The sequence below is a fragment of the Homarus americanus genome, unplaced genomic scaffold (assembly GCF_018991925.1).
Source record: "Homarus americanus isolate GMGI-L3 unplaced genomic scaffold, GMGI_Hamer_2.0 scaffold34494, whole genome shotgun sequence".
Lineage (NCBI taxonomy): Eukaryota > Metazoa > Arthropoda > Malacostraca > Decapoda > Nephropidae > Homarus > Homarus americanus.
Window position 1 is genome coordinate 1 of NW_024734042.1, and position 14,365 is coordinate 14,365.

At 39.3% G+C, this 14,365-nt stretch overlaps 2 protein-coding genes across 2 annotated transcripts in view; both read left to right on the plus strand.

Annotated features, from left to right (window-relative positions):
• Positions 1 to 725: 725 nt before the first annotated feature.
• LOC121870132 lies at positions 726 to 8,319 on the plus strand (the record flags this gene model as incomplete). Its single annotated transcript, XM_042371907.1, has 5 exons — positions 726 to 844; positions 3,094 to 3,249; positions 6,363 to 6,469; positions 6,647 to 6,810; positions 8,045 to 8,319. Coding segments are annotated over 5 exons (635 nt in total), but the record flags the coding sequence as incomplete, so codon positions are not given.
• A 2,579-nt stretch (positions 8,320 to 10,898) lies between these two features.
• LOC121870135 (glutamate [NMDA] receptor subunit 1-like) overlaps positions 10,899 to 14,365 on the plus strand; it is a 32,903-nt gene continuing 29,436 nt past the window's right edge. The window contains exons 1-2 of the mRNA XM_042371910.1: positions 10,899 to 11,150; positions 13,876 to 13,976. Of these exons, the coding sequence (XP_042227844.1) occupies positions 10,905 to 11,150; positions 13,876 to 13,976 (347 nt within the window). The 5' untranslated portion in view covers positions 10,899 to 10,904. The remainder of the gene's footprint in view (positions 11,151 to 13,875; positions 13,977 to 14,365) is intronic.

The window sequence follows — 14,365 nt, forward strand, 5'->3', positions numbered from 1 at the left end:
ACTGCGGGACGTTACCCTAAGTTGAATAAAATCATCTGGCGGTAGCCAGATTAAAATGAAAAGTGCGTGACACGCGGTGAAAGGTTAAAACGCAATTTTCCTTTTGTGTAATGGATGTTAAACTAGGACTCTTCAAGCTGGTGCTGCCATCTGTATTGTGTGGATTTTATCGAGATTTATCCTGTCCCCGTTTCCACTGTGGATCTACATGAAATATTTAAACACGTAAACTTGAATTTTGTGAATCGGAAAAAAGCAATAATGGTATATTAAGGGACTTATAAAACAAATAGATTATCTTTCCTTATAACTGGAAAAAAAGCCTCATATATGAATCCTGACTGTTAATATCATTGTGGACGTTGGCCCACATCCTATGTGAGCCAAGATTACCGAAATGGGCCGAGATTACTGGGCCGAAAACACCAGGGCCGACTTCACCTGTATCCCGTAGAGTTCCTTGCGCAAAATGTTTCGAACGACAAATGTTGTTTTTTTTGAACTAGGCACAGCACGTCTGCATGCTACACCTTACTCTCGGAGCGTTGCTGTTGTGTTATGGACTTGTGTAATACTTCATAGCAGTTACCACTGGTCACTGAACATACGATACTGAGTCCTATTGTCTTAAATTCATTATCTGTTTAAGGTTAAAGTTTTAAGTAATGCAAGAAAAATTATCATATGTTTCACTAAAATCTCATATGTATTTTATCTCTCAACAGCGTCAACTTGGTCGCCACAGAGGGACTCTGTTCGACTTCTTTCTGGCCTGTGGCTGCTGATATCAGTCATCTTGGTTCTAGTTCGTTGTAACCTGAAGGCGATGCTCATCATGCCCAAGGTTCAAGTCCCTTCAACAGCCTCGAGGAGTTGATGGAGACGGACATCCACGTGTTTTTACCTGAAGGGACGCTGATTCATTATCTTGTAACGGTATGTAAACCTTGATATCTACCAAATCTCGTAATCATTTCTACTGTTCTCTAGTTTTTGCTTCGGATGGATGAAGAGAATCTGAAAATTTGGTACGAAATTATTAACAGTGGTGTAGTTACAAATAACCGAGGTATACATAATAGGATCATTTATAAGGATATACTTAACAAGATATTTTGACACATTCTGATAATTTTGTTCAAATCAGACGTGGTGAGTAAAGACTTAACACTATAAACAGATTTTCCTTTATGGCTGCCATCCTTACGGATGTTCCTTTATGACTGCTATCTTTAGGTGTTCCTTTATGGCTGCTATCTTTACAGGTGTTCTTTATAGCTGCCATCTTTACAGGTGTTCCTTTATGCCTGCCATCTTTACAGGTGTTCCTTTATGGCTGCTATCTTTACGGTGTTTATAATAGCTGCCATCTTTACAGGTGTTCCTTTATAGCTGCCATCTTTACAGGTGTTCCTTTATGCCTGCCATCTTTACAGGTGTTCCTTTATGGCTGCTATCTTTACAGGTGTTCCTTTATAGCTGCCATCTTTACAGGTGTTCCTTTATAGCTGCCATCTTTACAGGTGTTCCTTTATAGCTGCTATCTTTACAGGTGTTCCTTTATAGCTGCCATCTTTACAGGTGTTCCTTTATAGCTGCCATCTTTACAGGTGTTCCTTTATAGCTGCCATCTTTACAGGTGTTCCTTTATAGCTGCCATCTTTACAGGTGTTCTTTTATGGCTGCTATCTTTACAGGTGTTCCTATAGCTGCCATCTTTACAGGTGTTCCTTTATGGCTGCTATCTTTACAGGTGTTCCTTTATAGCTGCCATCTTTACAGGTGTTCCTTTATGGCTGCTATCTACAGGTGTTCTTTTATAGCTGCCATCTTTACAGGTGTTCCTTTGGCTGCTATCTTTACAGGTGTTCCTTTATAGCTGCCATCTTCACTGAATGCAACACTCGGCAATTAATTAAGACTAGATGGAAACCTTGCACTAAAAACTGCACCTTGTTTAACTCCATTGTCGAGGGAGAAACAGTCTGACGGGTTACCGAGGAGAGAAAACAGTCTGACAGGTTGCCTAAAGAAACAGCCTGACAGGTTACCGAGGGAGAAACAGTATGACAGGTTACCGAGGAGAAACAGTCTGACAGCTTACAGAAACAGCCTGACAGGTTACCGAGGAGAAACAGTCTGTCAGGGTTACGAGGAGAAACAATTTGACAGGTTACCGAGGGAGAAACAGCCTGACAGGTTACCGGAGAAACAGTTTGACAGGCTACCGAGGAGAAAACACCCTGACAGATTACCGAAGGAAACAGCCTGACAGGTTACCGAGGGAGAAACAGTCTGTCAGGCTACCGAGGGAGAAACAGTTTGACAGGTTACCGAGGAGAAACAATCTGACAGGTTACCGAGGAAAAACAATCTGACAGGTTACCGAGGAAACAGTCTATCTGAACGTTAATCCAATATTTCACAGCCTTCTTGGACTAACATGATAGATAACTTGCCAACATCTACAGAACAACAACAGATTTTTACAGAGTTTGGCGTAAAGTAAAGAACACAGCTGACTTATGACATGTAAAACGGGACATTTAACGCTACTAAGTGACACATAGTAACCTTCTTATGATAAACTGAACGACAAGAGTCTTAGGTAATCTGAGAATGTCACACAACATATACTAAGGTGTTTATGAACTTAGTCACAAATTATGTGTGCTGAAAGACCATTATAAACTTATTTACTGATGTACTGACTAAAATTAAATATATTATATTATATCCTTCTAATGGTAAGACTGTCTTGAGTATCATATTTGTTAACAAAATCTCGTATCATCACAAATAGAATGATAGAAGAGAGTTAGATGTGATAAGTTAACAAGTCACCGCTGGAGAGAGACAGGTGAAGTTTGGCTGGACCAGAGACTAACAGTAGGTTGACAGTGTTTACTGATGGAGAGAGAGGCAGCAAATATACTTCACTAAAATACCGAGAACATAAGTAGAAAGGTGAGAGAGAGATACAAAAGCCGACAGAAATGAAATGGGAAGAAACAGTCCTGGAGGTAGACACTTAACGAGGATAGAAATTCCAAAATAAATTGAAGATAATAACACAATGTCCTCTGCGTACAGGTCGCTCCACCCGGCTCCCTGCTCCACCGAGTCAACGACCGGCTCACACTCCACACTAGCCCGCCTCTGGCAATGAAGGAAAGCAGTGCTGGAAAATATGTTATCGTCGCCACTGATTACGTAATGAGATCTCTTTTTCACGATATGTTCTCAATGGTAAGACTCTTTTTGGGGGCTAATGTGTCGTAGGTAGAAACTAAAGTATTACGCACAGTTAATTAACATAAAGCACTGTAGGTTAAGGGTAAGTTAAGAACACGAGGAAGTGTCTGTGTGTGAAGTTCCTACTTGTCACTTCCCTTATATCCTGTCACTTCTTACACCTTCCGTAAAATCTTATCCTCATTTTCTTTTCTCCCTTTTTTTTAGGTTTCTCTTTCCCTTAATTCACACCAATAGTGGGGTGGATTAATGCAAAAGTCGTTCAGATCCGGCAGAAAGTGTGAAACTTGGCATGAAGTTACCTCTTACTACATAGAATCATTTCATGCGTAGGGACACGCTGGGAATTCACTCTGGCGGCCATTTTTAGCAAATTCAAATTGACCGTCTCAATTCCACAGCCCAAATCATAAAATGCCATATCTCAGGCACGTTTCTTATAAATTTGAGGATGCCTGATCAATCTAACTATGTTTCGGAATGTTTCGATGTAAAGTTCACATGGTAAGTTTAGGTCAAGGTCATATTTTAACCTAAAACACCTGCATCTTTCTATCTCTACAACCGCTGGCTCAAATTTGATGACCTTGGGCTCGTTTCTTATAGTTTTGAGATTATCTGATCGACATAACTATGTTTCGGAATGATTCAAGGTCACCGTCACATGAATATTCAAGGTCAATGTCATACATGGCTCTAAAACGCCTATGTATTATGGATGTCACGGTTGTCAAAGTTCATAGTTACGGGGTTGCGGTTGTCAAGAAGTTACAATCGAGCGGCTGTAGTTGCTGTTTAAAGTTGAATTATCACTGAAACCTGTGTGAACTTATTGAGAATAAAAGTAATATAGACAAATAAAAAAATTAATGTGTTTTAGCCAATGAGAACATTAGGTAAGATCATTTTTTTACAATAAGCACCTTGGCAGTGACATAAGGAGGGGCAGTGTAAGTGGGCTTTGTTGTATATGCACTTGCCAGTGAATGATTTCTTGTACCCACAGTGTAGTAGGATCGAGCAAGCTTTACTCACATCTGCAAGTGTAGTCCAGAATAGCACCAAATCCTTATCTGAGATCATCCATCCCAATCGGTAGGCTCAGGGATGTTTTGATGAAGTTGCAGCACCTGACCCCAAATGAAAGCTGCCTCAAGAATGGCTCGTCTCACATGCTGAAATAGGTCTATCTGGGTAGGTGGGATATTGTCGAGGGTTCTACTCCTTCGTGAGAACATCTCCATCCGGGCTTGATTCACTGGAGCAGATTCACAATACTTACTGTAAAGTAGGACAATGAAACGTTCGGTGACTTAAATAAGTACAGATTTCATGGTGAAGTAGTCGGGATCACGCAATATTGCGAGCAAGCTAGCCGTGAATTCTGGAAAGAGCTTCCACACTTCCCAAGCTGTCTTCTTGCCACCTCCTACAAATTGCGATGTAGTCTCTCAGCCTGTCAGTGCATGGAAAAAGGGAAGCACAATTCCTAACTCAAGGCCGAGCTATGATGCTAGCATGTGAATGGGGTTATATTGGAAGTGTTTTCCAATCCCAAAAGCCACCCATAGCTTAGACAATGACAGTTCAGGGAACAATGAGATTGCGACAACCACGACATCAGTGTCCACTTTGCGGAGGTATGCTTTGTCACGGTCGTGCTGACCTGCATGTTTGAGGTGGAGGATCTTCCCCGTGTCAGTTTCTTGATGGTTACACGGTCCCAGACCCTCCGTGCCACAGGGTGGTTGAGTAAGAACTTTTTCTTGTGTTGTGATAAGTTGCACACCCAGGTCTTCCTCAGCTAACCGCTTACTGGTGAGTGTGAAGAGTTCTGTTTTATTCTCTACACTCTTTTTGGTTGATAGGATTGTTGGAGTAATTGTTTTTCTTGGACCATCCCCTTGATTCGCATGAGCTTGGTCTTTCAGTCTTCTCTCAGGTTAGATATGCCGTATCCAGTCCATACGATCAACACAACCAGAGGCTTGAGATCTTGCAAATGTCACCAAGTGCTTCTCCGTATATCCACTGATCGTGCTCATGGGTTGGGTGGGTTGGATAAAATGGACAACTGTTGCATCTCCAGCTGGTTTTTCGTTCACCTTTTCCAAACATTTCAGGGGATCGGACTTCATACCAATTTGCAAACGACCAGCAACAGCTAATGGCGTGGGTGCTTTTATTTTCATACATGAAAAACTCATCAACATATGCATCTGGTTGTGATGGCAGAATTAAGAACTGAGTGACCAAGGCTGAGTTGTGTTTGAGTGCTTGAACTTTTGCATCTTTGTTTGTCAGGTACGTTTTTGAACGTGTACAGTCCATTACGATGGATAGTTTCAGTGATGGCCTTTGAGGCATAATTGAAGCGTGTCTTGACGAAATCATAGTACATGGCAGATCCGATCACATGAATATATCTTAACGAGTTGGTCACACATTCACCCATGACCAATTTAGTGCCAAGGGTAGTAATGAAAGTACTTGTGTCACATTTTATTACACCACTCATTAATTCATATATTGAGCCTGTCTGCAAAAGCCGGTGTGGTGTTTTAGGGTAAATATTGACCTTGACCTTAACTTATCATGTAAACTTGACCTCGAAACAGTTAGATTGATCAGGTATCCTCAAAACAATATGAAACTAACCTGAGATATGGTATTTTATGATTTGGGCTGTGGGATCGAGGCGGCCATTTTAAATTTGCTCAGAATGGCCGCCAGAGTGAAGTCCCAGCGTGTCCTCACCCTGGAAATATTTCCACGTGGCAAAAGATAACTTCATGCCAAATTTCACACTCTCTGTCAGATCTCAACGATTTGCGTGTAGTATTGCATTAATCCACCACACTACAACCAAAAGAGAAAAAAGGGAAAAATAGCAGAGATTGCACTTAATGCGTGAGAGTTACCACCCTAAGAACAACACAAGATAACTGTTGTAACTGCACATAACACTTAAGAAGATCAAATTATATATTTTGTATCTGCTGTTAACATTCCAAATTCTCGATGATCACTTTATAGTTTATTTTGATATTGTTACAATAATATGTGAAGATTTGTATTTGCGTCTTACATGTTGATATATGTTACAGGCAAATTCCTGTCCCATGTATATTGCGTCTGAGCCTATCTACACTGGAATATCTTCTGGCTTCGCATTTCCCAAGGGCTCGCCTCTCAAACACGTGCTGGACCCAATGTAAGTCTAAGTTTATCATGTGATAAAAGGTATTAAAGAACTTAATAAGAATGATGGGCAAGTGATTGGTTTCTAAGCTTTATATCTATTAAACCACGTGTTTTCTACCTCCCTGCCAGGCACTTAAGACGAGTACAAACGAGATAAAAATAATATATATGTTTCTTTTATTTACAGTCTCAGAAGACTTCTGGAATTTGGCATCATCGAACATTTGTATCTTTCTGCAGTACGTAATGGAACCGTTTGTTTTACACCTGAGTCCTTCACCAGACCCAAAAACAGCCTCCGGCCACTGGAACTGGAGGACTTTTATGGCGTCTTCGCTGTTTATGCCGGAGGTAAGGAACCCCGAGACTTACCGCTAAGGTCATTCACGTTAAGTTTCTAAAAACGGCAACTAAGGATTCGTAAATGTTGTTTAATATATGTTGGAGGAGATGAGGAGTTTTGATCACAACAGAGGACGAAGGTATTTTGTAGGTTAGGCAAAACAACATAGTAAATTAAATGCTGAATGCTCTTCTGTTGAGTACATAGTAGAAGAGCTAAGACTTGGATTATTCATAATCACCTCGGTTATAGAACATGAGAAAGTAGTGAGTTATCCTGTGATGTCTCAAGAGTAGATAGCTTTGATAAGAGTATTTTCTTGTTTACAATACTGGCATTTGTCTATGGAATGATGTACTACTTCCACTTAAATAATGTTAAACTAAATGTAGAATGTGTTAAAACCATGACCAAGATATGACAAAGAGGAAATATATCATTATTGGTGTTAACAATATTTTAGACTATCCTTGATCCAGTGATCCATAAAGTTCCACTATTAAAATGATCGCGTATATGTAATAATGGTTTGTGTTATGCTGTAAACACGTATGTTATCCACAGATGTTACTCTTATTTGTATTTTTTCTCTTTTTTGCAGAACAGAAGTAGTGTCTGTATTATTTTTGTCTTATATTTCTGTCTGAAGCCATAAATATGTTGAATGATTTTATATTCTTAATATCATCGCAGGTCTTTCTAAGCATAAATTTTATATTTATTTTTTAAACAAATATTATTAAAAGTATCTTGCTCGAGTATACGATGTACACTGTAAAAAATTCCCGCGAATATTACAGTGGTTCACTATAAAAAAATCTACAGTTGGCCACTGTATTTTGTTTGACGGTGATTTTCTATTAGTTCCTCTTTTTACAGTTACATGGTCGTCGTCTGCTATGACATTTACGGACGCCGTAATTTAGGCACTGTAAATTTTACGGTGGAGCACTGGCAACTGGGCTACCGGTATTCCACCGTAAAATTTACGGTACATTTATTATAGTACACTATAACTAAGGTTTTCGTCAACATAGAATGTAAACTGTCCTACAGTATGTTATGATAGAATCTGCCTGTCGATGAACCCTGTAAATAACCTCATGTAAAGATTAAATTAATGATGATAAATAAACTTTCAACTGAAGTTACACGTAGACAGAAGAGGAGCAGCCGTTAGGATATCATTAAGATGTGACGCTGGACAATATTTCATAACTAAGAAGTGATCATTTCCACCAGGAATGTTGTTGGCGTCTGTGGTGCTGCTGGTGGAAGTGGCTCTCAAGGGTCACCAGGCACTCAAAGGTCGGCCTGAACTACAACACTGACTTGGGGTCGGTCAGTGGCGTTACTGCTGGAAACATCAAAGGGCATGTGCGATCATCACATTAAGTGAAGAAATAAAATCCTTTTTTGTTACTGGAAAAGTTATGAAGTATATTAGTAAATTATCTTAGATAGATTTATTTGTGTTTAACATTTATGAGCAAAATAAAACGCTTTGAAGGCTTTAAGTATTTTTTTTCTGTCAAATCACAAAACATTTTAGGTGGCGGTGTTAAGCTCCTTCAGCACCTCAAAGTAATACTGCTTTCGAACTTATTTTATTGTTCTTGTATAATATTTACACATTAAACAGATTGGCTTCTTACCCCTTTCTTTCTCATAATGTAAATAGTTACTCATGCAATTAAATGTTTCAGTTAATGTTAATTTATGAATAAGATGAAAATTCCTTTTACACTAAAAATTCTAACTGGCATTGGATTTCTGAACATGCCATTGATTTTAAATAAAACTCGGATTCTCAATGAGAAATGATTTTTGATACATCAGATATCCCAGATATCCGAGTAGCAATGGAATTCTGAGTAACATAGGGGTAGCACAAATGTCAGCTAGCTAGTTAAAAAAAAAGTTCTGAAAAATTGTAAATACAATTTCTAATATAACGAAAATTCTAAGTCAGGCGATTACATGTGATCTACCGATCTTATACTTATATCACGAAAACACTACGAAAACTACAGCAAAAAGCAAGTTATTATTACACACCTCCACCGATACCTTCACATGGCAGCGCTCTCCACACCTTAGATACAACAATCAGGTTCACTCCCAAAAACAATCTTAGGTTAACGTGACAGAAGTTGTGCAAAACAACCTGTTGTATAGCCTCATAATAAGCCGACTTTGTTATACTTAAACAAGCATAGGTTACCCTCGCCTCTCCTTGAAATCACGTGAGGACCAGGAGTGCCTAATACTCTGCCCTTTCCTCCACAAATTCCGACAGCTGTACAAATCTAGCATCTATTTCTTGACTATCCTGCCTTACACCTGTTTGTGTCTCTGCTTCAACCTGTTTCAATTCTATTCTCTTATATGCCTGAATTTACTGTTCCTTGTCCCTATTTCTAAATTCTCATGTTCAAGCTTCACTGTTTTAGTTTAAAATTTTTACTTTAACCTTTCGAACATTAAATCTTGCTGCCTCCATTGTCTCTTCCATATTCTTCAATACTCCTAAAGAAACTAATTTTCTCTCTCTCTCTCTCTCTCTCTCTCTCTCTCTCTCTCTCTCTCTCTCTCTCTCTCTCTCTGCCTTTGACGTGTAAACCCTGAACTCTGAAATATGAATTCGAAGCATTAACTAGTGACAGGGAGGGAGAGGGGAGAGGTCGGGTAGGTGTTTTTCTGTGGAGGAGAGACGGGGTGCTAGGGTTGAGGAAGGAAAGTTCACAGGATATCAATTGGGAGATTTTAAATAAAAATAAGCTTTGACAATACCGACGGGGTCTCCTTAGCTAAGTGTAATCGTCTAGTGATAGCTAGGTAAAAATATTAAATTTTCAATCGGATGAGAAGGGGTGAAATTATGTTGTAAGTAAGGTCTTTCTTTGCAAAAGGGCACATTTATTTACAAATGGGTTATGGATATGTTTGAATCTATATCTTGTAGAAGCAGCGAAGTTTTGTCTTACTCCCTGGCTTTTAGATGGAACTTCCATGGCTGAATAAAATCGTCTGGCGGTAGCCAAAATAAAATAGATAAGAAGACTCGTAGTGAAGGGATTAATTATCAATTAAAACAACCAGGACTTCCTGGTTGATGTGAAGTGAACAAAAATAGTTGAGTTGGCAGCTGCTCAGTTTGAAATCAACAAACCACATAGCATAGCTGCTGCTGCTGCTGTTATTATTATTATTATTATTATTATTATTATTATTATTATTATTATTATTATTATTATTATTATTATTATTATTATTATTATTATTATTATCAAATGTGCAATTTATGATGCAAAACGATAACACCACGTACTCGCCACCCAGCTCATACTCTGGGTTGCTGGTAGTGGAATCATTTCAGACAATTTATAGAGTAAAATAATATTGTGTCCTCTCATTACCATGAGGCAGTTATGATGAGAATACAAATACAAGTGATACTCAGTATTTCTAGAAACGGCCATGAACTTAATAAAATCTTATTTGTTTGATAATATAATCCATTATCTGGTAACGGTATCGCGTGTGCAGACTCATATCAACTTGAATCAACCATAGAATATTGAGAGAAGTAGTATAAGGTACAATTAAAACATTCAGAATTTAAGTGAAATTACGTTTATTACAAATAACACTTAATAATGTGAACTAGTAGCTAAGACCAATAACACCCAAACCCTGGTCACGAACCGTTCCACCAGCAAGTCCGTCAGGTATCAGGTATACAGCATAGAAAGTGTATTATTTACCACCTTTAAGCAATATATATATATATATATATATATATATATATATATATATATATATATATATATATATATATATATATATATATATATATATATATATATATATATATATATATATATATATATATATTGTATTTAATGTGTGGGTGTGTGATGCAAATGAAAAAAATGGAAAAATTACATTTAAAATTAATTAATCTCCTCGTGGATCACGAAATGAAATTAATCAGGTCACTAAATTAAATCATGAGACGCAGACCTTCAATGACGGGAGGGCGGGGAGGAGTCACTGTGTGAGGGACGCTTCTCCTGCCACTCTGACTGCCGTCGCCACCATGAACACTGCCGTGACTGCTGCCGTGGCCATCGTCGCCATAGGCATGACCGACGCCGCTACGGGCATGACCGACGCCGATACGGGCATGACCGACGCCGCTACAGGAATGACTGCCGCCGCTACAGGAATGACAGCAGCCGCTACAGGAATGACTGCCGCCGCTACAGGAATGACTGCCGCCGCTACAGGAATGACCGCTAGAGCAGCCAACTCGTCTCTTTGTCTCAAAGTTTGCGCCATGATAGTAAGTGTTTCACACGTTGTTGTTGTTTTGTAGAGTGTTGATGTAAAGTGACCACCGCCTGGCTACTGTAGTGTAATAAAGTGTTGTTAAGTGACCACCGCCTGGTTACTGTAGTGCAATAAAGTGTTGTTAAGTGACCACCGCCTGGCTACTGTAGTGTAATTAAGTGTTGTTAAGTGACCACCGCCTGGCTACTGTAGTGCAATAAAGTGTTGTTAAGTGACCACCGCCTGGCTACTGTAGTGTAATAAAGTGTTGTTAAGTGACCACCGCCTGGTTACTGTAGTGCAATAAAGTGTTGTTAAGTGACCACCGCCTGGCTACTGTAGTGTAATTAAGTGTTGTTAAGTGACCACCGCCTGGCTACTGTAGTGTAATAAAGTGTTGTTAAGTGACCACCGCCTGGCTACTGTAGTGTAATAAAGTGTTGTTAAGTGACCACCGCCTGGCTACTGTAGTGTAATAAAGTGTTGTTAAGTGACCACCGCCTGGCTACTGTAGTGTAATAAAGTGTTGTTAAGTGACCACCGCCCGATATTAGACAAGTGGGAGGTATGGAAGTTAAACGGCTGTAGAGAACAGGTTGACTGTAACCTTCGTGTCTTCTGTGACACCAGCCCGAGAGCCTATGGTGCTGTCGAGTACTTAGTTGATAAAATGAGAGCCCCAATGATCGTCACTTCTATATTGGCACCTATTCAGTCAAAGTCTTGACCCTAATTAATTATTATTGGCAATTGTTATTGGTAGCAGGCTAGCTAGTTATCTGAAAACTACCCTAAGTCATGTCACGGTTATTGGGATCCGTATCGAGACAGATAGAGAAGGCGCCTTACAATGGGTCGCTAATAACAAATCTAATAAAATCTTTGTACGAAATCGGATGGCTGAAATCCTCAAGGAGTTGCCAGATGTAAGATTGCACTACGCAAGTACCCAAAAAATCCAGCAGACGGTTTGACTAGACGAAAGTGAAATTGTGTGGGATTGACTCCAGTGGTCGGCCCTCCAACCTTGTAATTCTAGGAGGTTAACTTTACGTCTTCAAAAACAAACTGGGCGATGCCGGACACCCCAGTTAGTTACATAATAAAGTCACACTTTACGCTGCTACTACTACTACTACAACACCAGCTCAGTTCGAGTGTGTCAGCTTACGTTCATAGCTCATCGCGCGTGTGTCAGCTCATGATTACAGCTCTTCACGTGTACGTCAGCTCATGAACACAGCTCATCGCGTGTGTGTTAACAACAATGTCTCCCAGTCATTCGATTGTCCTCTGAATAAAAGTATCTAAAGTCTCTTGCCCTTGAAAAATCATGGAAAGACAAAATAAACTATTCTCGGGCGTTACTGTTGGATCATCACCAAAAGGTCCAACCACATTGCCTCCCGTACTTGTGGGCAGTGTGTCATCGAGAGCTAGCAAGTACTCTCTGAGCAAAACAAAGCCTTTGACATTAAACACGAAAAATAGTTTAAAAATGAACCCTATGTAGACGAGACTGCTCTTACCACAGATAATGAAGAGGCGTTACAAAATTTTTTTAATAGATGAGTGGAAAAACGTGAAAAAACATGGTTAAAGAGTTAATGTTGTAAAGGAAAAAATAATGGTTGTTTCCAAATTGGAAATATGAAACTTAAACAGGTGGAAAATTTTGTGTATCTAGGAAGTAACATTACCGCATTTGTTATGGAAGAAATAAAAACAAAAATAGGGCAAGCGATAACAACATTTAATAATTTAAAAGACCTAATGAAAAGGGACATTAGCTTCAAATCGAGAAAAAGAGGCTGCTGAAAGGCTAGGATTGACGTATGGGTCAGAAGAGCGGATACTTTCAGCAGACACCAGAAAGATGTTGGAGACCTTTGATATGTGGTAGTATAGGTCAGCCATTACCCCAAGACAAGTCTGATAACACTACTCATTACCCCCGCTTTGGGAGGTATCTACCGTGTCCAGGACGTGTCTGACACATGAATGACCAGTGGCAGTGTATGGAATCAAGAAACAGGAAAAATATGGTTATATCTCATGGGCTGTCGTGACCCCTGAAAACGTCAAATTACCCCCTTAGGAGTAGTTTAGCCTTAATTGGGAACCGCTGTTATAGGAGGATGCAAAGAATAAGCTACACTGACAGGAAAGCAAATGAAAAAATTCTAAGATTAGCAAACAATCAAGAGAAGTACTTGAAATGTACAGAAAAATAAAAATGAGAACTTTGGTCATATAATAAGGGATGATGGGATAATGACAAAAATTAATGAGCAAAGTTGAGGGTACGAGGGCCAGAGGGAGGCAGAGACTGAGGTGAACGAATGAAATTAAAAACTGGGTTCCCAGAGAGATACAAAACCTTGGAGGATTGGTGAAAACAGCCCGAGAACGTCTAGAGTGGAGGACTGTGGTCGCCAACCCTGAGTTATGAGGACGGTACTCTGATTGATTGAAGTCTCATGTTAAGACAGATATATTACCAACGTCTCGTGTTTTAGAGATGAATATTTTTTTTTATTTTTCATTTTTAAATTAAAAGCAAAAGCATTTGTGTTCAACATATATTAGGCTATGATGATATAATTATGGCAGTAAAGTGAGCCACATTATACCTCTATGAAACTCTCATGAGACATTAAGAAGTCATATTTGACTTTAATCATGCAAAGAATGTCTTGGTTTAGGTATTAACGCGTTCATCTTGTTATCCTCAACAGTACTTGGGGCACATGTTTATTGACTACACCACGACCCCCTACACGGTCGACGGGCCCATGATAGAGGTGCTGGATATAATAACAACCAAACTCAACACGTGGTAAGAGTTTGTTCTGTTTACTGCACTTAACTCACCACACGCTGATTCTATGTTTATACAGTAAAGTTCATTATTGTTGTAATGCCAAGTATGATATATTAGATTTTGTATTTCATTATTGGAACTTAGTAGTCCATTTGTATTTATGGTTACCTAGAAATTGTTAGACGTATAAAAAAAAATCTTCAGAATAATGATGCTTTGGGGTTCGTAAACTCGGATCCGCGAGATGACAATTTCTCATCCATGGGCAAATCATTGCAACGATCTGCTTAATTCGAGGGTTACCGCAATGAGTTCCGCCAACACAGACAATAATACGCGCAGGATAATCCAACCGATTGACAGTTGCATATTATGGCTACTGCATGCTTTCCCCTCAGCTTCGC